Genomic DNA, 12,009 nt, shown 5'->3' on the forward strand with positions numbered 1-12,009 from the left:
GTTGGATAGAAAACTATATGGAATGCAAAAAATTTCATCCTTATAATCATACGTGCCCAGTGCCCACTGACTATGCCAAGCAATTCAATCTCTTTTTCATAAATTTGTGAAATACATTCCCTTCAAGTCAATATTTACTATTGACAGTTCACAATTATACAACACATTCTACAAAACTGCGTAGTTGTAAGAATTGCAAGCTATAATTTACATGTTATTTAATATCTTTTTCTGTTTTCTTTACAATAAATATAAGCTAACACCTCTTGGATACATTCGCTAGTTACATAAACCTCTATCACGTGCTATAAGGAGCCGGATCAGTTAACTTAATTCTATATAAAATCAAATATAACTCTTTGCTTGGAAGGATCAAGACTACAAAGGTTTCCTTTTCTCTCCTCGTCTAAAAATGAAAGAAGGAAACCTGAATTGAATCTACTTTTAAGAGCTGCTATTTTGAACTGGTTGCAACTGAACCTGGTCCTCCATGGTTGGTGAGTTTAAGAGCTTTCTGAGAGAACGATACTGCAGGCGGACGTTCTCTCCAGATCCAATAATCTTGAGTAAATACCTGTACAAAAGATCGACATTAAATGAGTTTTTCATTTTCAGTCAGAACTAATATATGGTATTCCAAAGCGACAAGGCTCCTCTGAAATGAGCAGTTCACTTTAGAGAATAAAGTGAGTAATATCAATAGTTGATATTATATGCACATGCATGACTTACAAGTCATGGGTGGTGGTTACGGTATCAACCCCAAGATTTTCTCATCTTACTAACTGCTCACTTTAGAGGAGGCAAATTCATTCCAACAAACGCAAACAGAGTGTAATCAAATAAAGTTTGTAAATTAAACAAGTAGAATGTGTTGAAGAAAAAAACATTATCAACAACCAAAGCTCGCCTATGGCCCTCAACAATATTCTAAATTATCATAAATAGATCATAACTGTCTCACATTATACAAAATACAATGTTATTAAAACTATACGGAAGCCAGCTCAGGTTCAGCCATTTGAAATGACTGGTTGAACCAAATTAAAATCATTCGGAAAGGTTGAAAATATAGAAAGTTGATTATGACAAGGTTAGCTTTGATAAGAATATACAAAAAATTTAAGTCAATCTAAGAGGAACATAATTACATAAATAAATTATCCATTTTACTGCCATCGCAGTTTTGGTTGGCACTCACTATAGCATGAGATGTAGTAATACCAAGCATATACAAAATCTCTTTAGCAAGTTACTCAAGTAGTGCATTTGGTTGACGTTATTATCGGTTAAGGTGTGGCAACAACAAAAAAACCAAATCTTTGTTCACTAGGTAGAGTCTGTTACTTGGATAAGACTTCACTATAATTTCTTATGGTCCTATTATGTATTAAGTTCTACCTATTTACCTCTAAATCTCTCTTGATGGTTTGAGTATGACCTAGAATTTTTCTTGGCCTGCCTTTATCTCTAACTATTGAACTATTATTCATTTGGCCAAGCCTACTTATCAATGCTCCTACAGATCTTGTCCAAGCATACTCAAATCCCCCAAGACTAAGTTGAAACTCTACCTTTTTTCTATAGCAGGAGCTACCCCAATTTTCTCTGAAATAATTACCTTCTTGTTGGCTCTTTACCAGCCAACATTCAATCCCATGCAAAATGACCTGGAAAAGGAAGGGCACTGGCCAACTATTCACCTGGGATTATGTCTTATTACGGCTATTTCGAATATACAATGCAATTTCAGAAGTAATATTCAATGTCAGTTGGAAAACACACTTTGATATTTGGGGCAGTATAAACGGTCAAGGGGTAGTAACTTAAGTCACAAGAGAAAACTTTGTGCAAAGTTTCATTACCATGGCTGTGTGATTTCTTATAGGAACAAGCATCCCATGTAATTCCATCTTATGGTGCTTCATTATTCGCATGTGGATTTTTTTCTTGTGTGTCCATTTTGTAAAGGCAATAGTTTAATCTTCCATGCATGGTTATCGCCAAAAACTTGTTGAATCCGTCATTTGGGGTCATAATAAATTATAAGCTGCTCCTACTACTCAACCTAGAGCCTCGGCCCTCAAGCATTGCACGGGGATGTGTTGTAGGAGTAACCCCATTACCTTCTAAGCAGAGTTGCCACATGGCATTCTTAGCAAGAATGATTGCAGTAGAATGATGGCTATGAGGATTTGAAAAGCATTATCGAATTAAGATTTACAAATCACAGGGTTAGTCAAGGCTTAACTCAAGACCACTCGTCGTGTTTGGTTTTGTGTTGATACACACGGCTTTAAGGGGGTATGAGAGAACACATAGACAATACTTGAGTGCAATTCACGTGTGATGCATGAAAAAATAACTCATCCAAAACATGAAGAAAAAGCATGACAAAAGCAAATATAAATAGGCAATGGAAAAGGCGGAAGAATCAATGTTGTAAGATTAGCTACAGCCTATAATTTGATAAAGAATTAGTGCCCTCGGGGCAGAGAGGTAGAGACCCTCAGATTTGCATATCACTGGACATTTTCCTGTTCTTTCTGATAAACATACAATGTTCTTAACGTCTCCTTACAAATCTAAACAGGAAGCTAAGGCATAATGGAAGCTGATTAGGTGCAAGAAACTGACTTTTAATATTTTTACATCAAAAGCAACTTATTTCATAATATATCAATACCCTAAATGCAAATTTAACAAAATATTCTTGATTACTCACCAGCCATTGAGACACTGAGATGTAATGACAGCTTCTTTCCCAACAAATTTTTCGGGTGTTCTCCTGTTACCCTGTAGAAATTGGTAGTTTATAATTCCCTCGACCATCTGGGACAATAGTAGCCAAAAAAAATTGAAAGTAAAACAGACCATGCTTACCTTAATAATAACTTTCTCATTTACTGAAAATGGATATTGTACTCCCCGCTGGAGTCCATCAGGTGAAGTAAAATCTCCATTTTCCTGAAACATAAGTGCTAATATACATAAATTTGGCTCCTTAAAACTAAATTCTTACAGCCTTTAACATTTTGTTCAGTCGGAAAGTGTATCCTAATTAATTAATTAATGAGCATTTACTGATTTGCTACTTGTGCCAAAGTCAATCTCATCAAAATTTACACATCCTCTCAAAAAAAATAAAAAAATCACACATAAATCTTGAATGAAGGTCAATTTGTTTCATGGGATTGAGGGAGTCAATTTATAAATTATATTTTAAAATCTGGAAGTAAATTGATTGCAATGGCTTATATGTAGCACAGCTTAACTTTACTGCAGGGAGAGATGTTAATTGAAGATTCAGAAATACAGTTCACCACTACCACTCCATCACTCATAGAAACCCAACCAAGAGAGAAGCTACTGATTTACAAATAGGAACCTCAAGCTAGTAATCTGCGATAATATTTATGAAAGTACGGAATTGTATAGAGAAATTAAATCAAGCTATCTACTTCAAGCATTGAATTAATGTTGAATAAACATTTCGGCTGAATCCAAACACACTAAAGCTAGATTGAACCATGCAAGGTGAAGGAAACCAGAAAGTAATTCATGATCATTCTGACAATATATAAAGTAAATTCCTCAACCATAACACTTGCCCTATAAATCTCAAATCCCAGTATTTTCTTTTTCTATTCATATTCTTTTAGCAAATTTGTTTCTACAAAAACTTGTTAAAATTCAACTGCCCAAAAGTTTCCCTTTTATTGCAAGAAATAGAATAGAATAACCAATATTATCATCTATTCAATATATATTCACATTGAAGTATGAATTGATATTGATATCGTGGAATGTCAACTTCAAGCCAATGATATGGAAACTATTGCCATCAATGGGAGTACGGGATACACAAACAAGCAATATCTTCACTGAGATTGCACCATTCGCTCATAGTATTAACTTTCAAATCAAAGATTCTTAATAAAAATATTTGAATCAGGAACCCACATTTTTTGACAAAAAAACTAGATGTTTTTCTCTTGTTACATGAAGCTAACAAAAGCTGGGCAACATTTTCAAAAGACAAGTCAAAGTTCATTTCTAGAATACTGTAAGTAAATCATATTATTCACAGTCAACCTGATATCCCATGCTATCTCATTATCATTGTTCAAGTATTTTTTATTAAAAGCCCCCATACATTTGCTTCTTGTTTCACATTATTAGAAATCGTAGTTGGGCCTAACACAACCCCACAAAACCGGCTTGTGAGGTGAGGATTGCCCCCACTTATAAACACATTGTCAGGCCATCACCTATCCGATGTGAGACTCTTAACACACCCCATCACGACCAGCACTATTGGGCTTGGTTCGTGGACATAAATGGTGGGTGGCCCGATAGCGGAAACCTGATAGCAGGTGGCCCAATGGATCTTGGAGAGGCTCTGATACCATATTAGAAATCGTGGTTGGGCCTTATTGGGAAAAACCCAAGTCCCACATCGGATAGATGAGACTCATGAGAGTTTATAAAGAGGAGGCAATCCTCACCTTGCAAGCCGGTTTTGTAAGGATGAGTTAGGCCCCCAATTTCAACATGGTATCAGAGCTTGTCGAATTCAAGGGCCACCTACCTATTCACGCACCAAACCCAAAGAGTGCTGGGCGTGAGGGGGGTGTATTGGGAAAAACCCAAGTCCCACATCGGATAGATGAGACTCTTGATGAGAGTTTATAAAGAGAAGGCAATCCTCACCTTGCAAACCGGTTTTGTAAGGATGAGTTAGGCCCCAATTTCAACAATACAACCCCACAAAACCGGCTTGTGAGGTGAGGATTGCCCCCACTTATAAACACATTGTCAAAAGAAAAGGAGGAATAACAGGTTACTTGTGTTTTTACCCTGTTCACTCTTCTGATTGGATCCATTGGTTCACCCATTTCTTTCCGCCGCTTTCGAAGAGCAGCATTACGAAATAACCTTCGATCATCCTCATGCTTGACAGCAGCTGCTGCAGCTCTAAGAGCTGAGAAGGAAATGAAACCACATTATGTCACAAAAATAATTTAGAAAGATGAAAGCAACAAGATACATCAGAGATAGAAAGATATAACATAACCAGATAAAAGCCTACAGTATTTGAGAAGTTTGTGTTTAGATGGTAGGACCGAAACATGATAAAACTACAGAGGAAGAGTAAATACCGTGATTTGGGATCAGAGAACTGGGGTCAATATCAACATTGCAGAGGGTGCACCTTGACTGCGACAGAAACAATAATTGTAATTGTTATTCTTGTCTCTTTCCATGTGTAAAGTTATAATTACAAATTGCCAGTGAATGGGAATAGAAATGAGACAACACGAGTAACACCAAAATAAGAATAAAGATGCATGATTCATGAACGAAAAAGTAGAAAGAGTGAGAAAATACAAGCTTAAATACTCTTAGCCTATGTTGTTAATCTCGGATAGCGGCACAGAGCAGCTGACCCCAAAACTGGAATTACAGTATAGCGTGATGGCCACCATTCTAATATTATGTATATTTATTATATAATAAACATTATATGTGTATATTTATGTAAATATAACTATAAAAAAAAAAAAATTGAAGGAAATTATAAAATTTTAAAACTATAAATAATTAATGCCATTTATAAAAATTCTATTCATTTCCATATTTTGGTTACTATTATATTTTTTATTATAACAATTACAAACCTCCTTTTTTTTGTCAACTTATTACAACCAACTTAAATTCACATAAAACAAACAGATGGGATTTTAATTCCAAGCCCAATCTACTTCATTTTGTAGAGGTCCATCATTCACTAAAGACAAAATAAACATAAACACAAAATAACAATTAAACCCCTAAACCAACTATCACTCAGCGGCTCGTTAACCTAAACAAAACGCAGTTGCCGTGTTGCCCTTGTATCCAAAACAAGCTGGATTCCTGAACTGGCTAGAAAAAGAAAAGCTAGCCAAAAAATGCAGCAGGTGGAGTTAGTCCTCGGAGGAAGGAAGGCAAAATAAACATAAACACAAAATAACAATTAAACCCCTAAACCAACTATCACTCAGCGGCTCCTTAACCTAAACAAAACGCAGTTGCCATGTTGCCCTTGTATCCAAAAACAAGCTGGATTCCAGAACTGGCTAGAAAAAGAAAAGCTAGCCAAAAAATGCAGCAGGTGGAGTTAGTCCTCCAAGGAAGGAAGGCCGCCAGAAATAGTGAGAAAGTCCTGGTGTGATCCTATAGCGTGTGTGAGGCTGTGATTCTGATGTGATTTGCGGATCCGACAGCCATCCCTGCAAAATGCAACACATCAGAGAATTGTGCTGCAGCAAGGAACCACTCCGCACCACAATTCTGTAATTGCATGAGATTGACAACATATCTCTTCATACAATTTGTAAGTGACTGTGACTACACTATACAAATATTTCCATTCAAGGGTTCTAGAATGATATCGGGCTTCATCTCCACAACTCCACAAGGTGTCATACATCTTCAAATCTAATTGTTGAAATTTGAACCTTCCGTGCATTAAAATCATAACTATTGTTCACGATTTTGTACATAGCCCGTCGAATCTAATTTTAACCCGATCTATCATTCCTCAAATTTAAGTTTATTGAAGGGCGTGCTAGTGCAAGTGGCAAGATTCAGAGAACAGTCAGACCTATGGTGGATCTACGGTGAGCAACATTACCTTGCATTTGCAAGAGGCCCGTGACTTGAATTTCTGACCACCTTGACAGTAACTTCAACCTTCGTACCAAGACTCCCCTTCCCCTTGTAATAGATATATTCTATACATTAAAGAACAATTTAATGCCTATAGATTCCTTAACCCTAGCCTGCATATAATCCTGAACCTAACTATCAAACTTCCTATATTATTGTAGCCACTAATCTTCCAGCAGTACCCAGACTGAAATAGAAATTCAATAATGGAATGAGTTAAGTCAGTGTCCAACTATGGTTCAAATGCAAAAATGTCACTTTCACCGGCTGTTGGCCATGGCCATGATTTCTTAATGCATAGATCCGATCTATCACTCCTCAAATTTAAGTTCATTGAAGGGCATGCTAGTCCAATAAAAAACACCTGTCGTGCCAAGATTCAGGGAACAGTCAGACCTATGGTGGATCTACGGTAAGCAACATTACCTTGCATTTGCAAGAGGCCCGTGACTTGAATTTCTGACCACCTTGGAAGTAACTTCAACCTTCGTACCAAGACTCCCCTTCCCCGTATAATAGATATATTCTATACATTAAAGAACAATTTAATGCCTATAGATTCATTAACTCTGGCCTGCATATAATCCTGAACCTAACTATCAAACTTCCTATTTTATTGTAGCCACTAATCTTCCAGCAGTACCTAGACTGAAATAGAAATTCAATAATGGAATAAGTTAAGTCACAAAGTGTCCAACTATGGTTCAAATGCAAAACTGTCACTTTCATCGGCTGTTGGCCATGATTTCTTAATGCATAGATGCAAACTGTGTATGCTAAGAAAACTGAATAAGACAGAGTCCAACTTACTGTTTCAATGACTCTCCTCAGTGTGAGACCACCAAAAGAGTGTCCACATGAGACAAGCATTGCATCTTCCAGGAACGAGCCACTAGTAAATTGGTTGAAAAAGGAAAGAGAACATGTATTAGAATAAAATTGAATCTTAGTATATGAAGGTTATAATTTCCTTTTTTGATCTTGAAAAATGACAAGGTACAAAACAAGGTAACATGCGAGTTAAAGAGAAAAGTTTTACATGTAAACAGAAATTAATTAAAAAAATGCACATTGTATAAATGAACTAACAGACATTGTCTAAAATATAGGACCCCAATGCATAGATATCAGCACAGACATGTATACAGACATCAGATACCAGTCGGACACATTCATTGTATAGGACCCCATGTAGAGAGAGAGAGAGAGAGAGAGAGAGAGAGAGAGAGAGAGAGAGAACAAATCAGAAGAAAGCACGAGAGAAGCCTGTCTTGACTATCAATGTATGATTGTACATCATAGTGCTCACTTTATATGCCCCCCCGGCTCTCTCTCCCCCTCCATATATATATAAGTGTGTGTGTGTGTGTGTGTGTTTATTTCAAGTTTGAACTGTTATTTATTTTGGTTTTGATTTGAGCATTCTAAAAGTTATTTAAAAACAAAATTAAAGTTTTGTATAAAAGTCATGTGCCCTTAGTGTTATTCCATAGTTGAGTGTCAAATAACAAAAAACACCATAGATACCAAATCATTAAGCATACTATGCTACAATAGCGCCAATAGCACAGTACATTTTCATGTATGTCTGCAACTGTACTGTGAATAATCCCCTGAATGAACTAGCAGAATGTTTAATATTTTCAAAAGAATTGCTAAATCAGTTGGTGAGTTTAATTTAAAATACACTTACGACAAAGGATCTGATAGAACACTTCTTAATGATGGGTCCTTATTCACATTTCTTTGAGCAACCTGTGAATGAAAAGTGCATAAGTTTCTGCATACATTGAAGAAAAGTACTCTTTTAAAAGAAAATTATACTGGAAGTTTTACATGAAGAGTCACTGCATTAAATGCAACCAAAAAACATTATAGATGACAGGTAAACAGTAAAAAGACCATTATATTCTTCTGAGGAGCTTGTCTCAAATGGCTAGTCAGATCGTCCAGTGTCAACAAGCTTACAGGCAAAAATATTAGACTTAAACTTCTACTGATTACTGGAAACAAGACAGTCATAATGAAATTAGTTTGTATATATCGTCCAGCCAAAAGAACTTCAATTTCAAAATCAGCAGTAGTTTCATGCTAGAACAATAGCAATCAAATATGGTCAATTTAACTAGCTCATGCACTCATCCTCAATAGTCCACGTTGTGTCTCAATATGAAAGTTAAAATGCAAAGTTGGTTAGCTACATTAAAATGGTATTTGTCTCTTTGCTGAGGCACAAGAAAGTAGAAACCAAATTACAACAGAAAGGGCCATGCAAACAATCTGATTAGTTTTCTGTCAGATGTTGTATTTTAGCCCACTTTCCAATTGGATACTTCACACTAAAAAGAATCATGGTTTGCATCAACGACAAAAAAAAAAATCGCAGTGAATGTGGTCAGAGAGGAACTCCTGCAGCCTTTCGCAGCAGATAAGATACAGTTCGCAAGAATAAGTATGCCAAGAATCATCTTTGGACTAATTGGTTTGAGAAGAGCCGAAGAGTACAATGCTCATATTATCGAAAGTGCCTCTTAGCACTTACATTTATTATAAGTTAGGATCTTCTTTTTGATTATTTAGTTTTGTTCGGTTTGAGGCGACTTCAATAACACATATTCAAAGAAAACATTGGGAGAGATAGCTTACATCGTCATTGTCACATCTGCTGCCAATCAATTCTTCAGCAGCAAGGTCATCCATAAATTGGCTTACAGATATTGGAACATATCTTTGAGGAATAACATGACCAGCTGCTGCAATTGGAGAACAATCCAATATAGCATTGCCCTGTGGCATGAGTCTATATGCAAGTGAAGTCCTACAGGCAAGGAGTGCACAAATAAGTTCCACGGAAATCTTATCAGTTATAAAAATAAAAAATAAAAAAATAAAAAAATAAAAAAATACAAGGTTTTACACACGCACGCACACAACTTATATAATATATATATATCGGCACCTTCCTCCACTATTAGGACTCATAAAACAATCTGGAGAAGCTCTATATGATGCGGCTGGATGTAGGCCTGCAGTGGCATGGCTAAGAGCCTGGCCTGTTATCAGTAAAAGATCTCCAGGCCCAGACCCGCTGTCTGCCAGATACCAGCGGCCATTGGGGTCACATACCTAAAGAAGAGAACAGACCATTCATATAACTTCGGTGATAAATCAATTGAAAATTACAAACATTTAAGTATCGTCAAACAAAACCCCCTAAATGGTATAACATATGCATTAGATGATAGCACCCAACATTACAGCCCATGGGTAAGAAATAATTTTCTCTTCATTGGTGATTGAACTAAAACACATTTGAACTCTCTTGAACCCTACTTTTACAGTTCACATAAAACAGTAAGAAAAAGAAAGACACCTGAAGACCAGGAGTGTCAGAAGATATCAGTGTCAACAAGCCCTTCTCAACTTCACCATTCACGGTAGGCTTACCACCTCCAATGGCACCTTTTCCGTTTTGCAAAGAAGCATGTGAGTAGGTCCCAACAAGAACAGAAGCAGACACCTCGTTAGCAGGTAATGGAGCATCATCAAGCAGTTGGTTAAAAACACTGCACAGATTAACTTTCTTTCTGTGAGCATACACAGTTAAGAATTAATAATCATAAATTGAGCAACGAGACACAGTCCATACTCGCTTCTGAGGCGCAGATGCCTTGCAATGGCCGACAAAGCTGCACGAGAAGCCTTTCCCATGCACCTAAAAATATCAGCCATGCAAGGAGGAGATGAATCACAATCCTCCAAAGCCCTGAAAGAAAGAAAATGAAAAAAGAAACAAGTCAGTTCACCATAAAAACAACACAACAACCATCCATCTCAAAGCAACAAACAATTTATCAATATAACTGTTATGTATGAGCTATTTTTAAACAAAAGATAAAGTAAAGTCAAATTATTTCCATATATGTTTTTTCTTTGGAAACTCGGCATCTGCCATTTGGCCCAAGGACTGACTAATCCGGGGAACCAATCCCACCATCCACTAGCGGGGGTTCAATTGAAGCCAGAGCAGAGCCTTGTATGAACTGGCCCAACACAGAAATTTTTAGCACCTGGAGGATTTGAACCTGAAACCTAGAGAGGAGCACATTTTGAGGTCTCAAGCCTACACCACCAGGTCATCCTTGAGATTTCTTTTTTCATATAAGTAATAAGGAGTTTTCATAAGCTATCATGAAGAGCTTATAGATATAATAAAGCATATGGACATGTCATAAGTTATTTTCATCAACGCTGCCAAACGGTCCCATAATTAGTCAATATAAAAACACCCTAAATAATAAACAATATATCATTTTAATGGAAGATTATGAATGAATAAGACTAATTAATTCATATTATGATATACCTTCCTGCCCTATACATGTAAACCCCACGGCTTCCCTTCCCAACACCAAGATGTGCTCTACTCCTAAAGAACAATCTAGCACCTTCCAACCCACAACGCATCAAAGCAGTATCTTCACTCCCTAATTCAATCACCGCCGCATTGTACTTCAACAAAGACGAACACAGCATTTCCACTGCCCTCGCATATGGCCCCGCCGGCGCACCGTCATAAGGAGCAATGTCCGACAGCCGGACTCTTGCCAGCTGGAAATTCACCGGCGCCGTCGAAACCGGCTCCCCTGACGGGAGAACAGCTGCGACTGGCGCCGGAAGTAGGGGTTGGCGGTGGGAAGTGATATGAAGAGGCGAGTAAAGTTGGGATTGGGCGGCGGCGGTAGCGGTGGTGGAGGTGGGTGACCTAAGGGAAGTGGCGATTGATGAGGAATTTTGATTGGTGGTGAGTTGTGGCAACAGTGCAGAGGGATTGGGATTCTGCTGCTGCTGCTGTTGTTGTTGATGCTGCTCTTGCATGATCACTACCATAAATCATTCTGAACTGAATTTGAATAATTTGATGATGACTCTGTTAGGATTTGTGTTTTCCAATTCAAAGCTTATATTGCGATCAATTGCCATAGTTCATCAATCATGGTTTGAAGCTCATCCATGTTCTTGTACCTTTTCAGCAGTGAACACACAACATCCAACTCCATTTCCCTTTACTTTCCTTATTTGTTTTAACATAATACCCAAAATACCCTTATTTAATGAGTTTGATAAACGTACTTAGATTTGGTTAATGAGTTTGTTAAACGTACTTAAATTGAAGTTTTGTAAATATACTTGAATTGAGTTTACTTGTATTTACTTCATCTTAGTTGAGTAAAATCTTAATGTCTACGTGGTGTGTCTGGGTTTTTGTAAATATGTTTGAGTTGAGTTTGAGTA

General features: G+C 37.1%; 1 protein-coding gene across 2 annotated transcripts; it reads right to left on the bottom strand.

The window, feature by feature from the left end:
- Window positions 1–92: 92 nt before the first annotated feature.
- On the bottom strand, window positions 93–11,786 carry LOC25492823 (uncharacterized). Of its 2 annotated transcripts, XM_013601068.3 has the most exons (12): window positions 11,081–11,785; window positions 10,364–10,480; window positions 10,088–10,280; window positions 9,674–9,840; window positions 9,361–9,532; window positions 8,408–8,469; window positions 7,525–7,606; window positions 5,163–5,220; window positions 4,860–4,984; window positions 2,884–2,967; window positions 2,726–2,796; window positions 93–574 (listed from the first exon to the last, which is right to left on the bottom strand). In XM_013601068.3, exons 1-12 carry the CDS (start codon window positions 11,602–11,604, stop codon window positions 445–447), a joined length of 1,785 nt encoding a protein of 594 aa, XP_013456522.1. In that variant the 5' UTR covers window positions 11,605–11,785; the 3' UTR covers window positions 93–444. The 2 variants fall into 2 exon arrangements, 1 of the variants encoding a protein (XP_013456522.1); XR_003011452.2 differs by lacking the exons at window positions 93–574; window positions 2,726–2,796; window positions 2,884–2,967; window positions 4,860–4,984 and adding an exon at window positions 5,867–6,275 and having other exon boundaries at window positions 11,081–11,786.
- Window positions 11,787–12,009: the final 223 nt, after the last annotated feature.

The sequence above is a fragment of the Medicago truncatula genome, chromosome 4 (genome assembly GCF_003473485.1).
Source record: "Medicago truncatula cultivar Jemalong A17 chromosome 4, MtrunA17r5.0-ANR, whole genome shotgun sequence".
Taxonomy (NCBI): Eukaryota; Viridiplantae; Streptophyta; class Magnoliopsida; order Fabales; family Fabaceae; genus Medicago; species Medicago truncatula.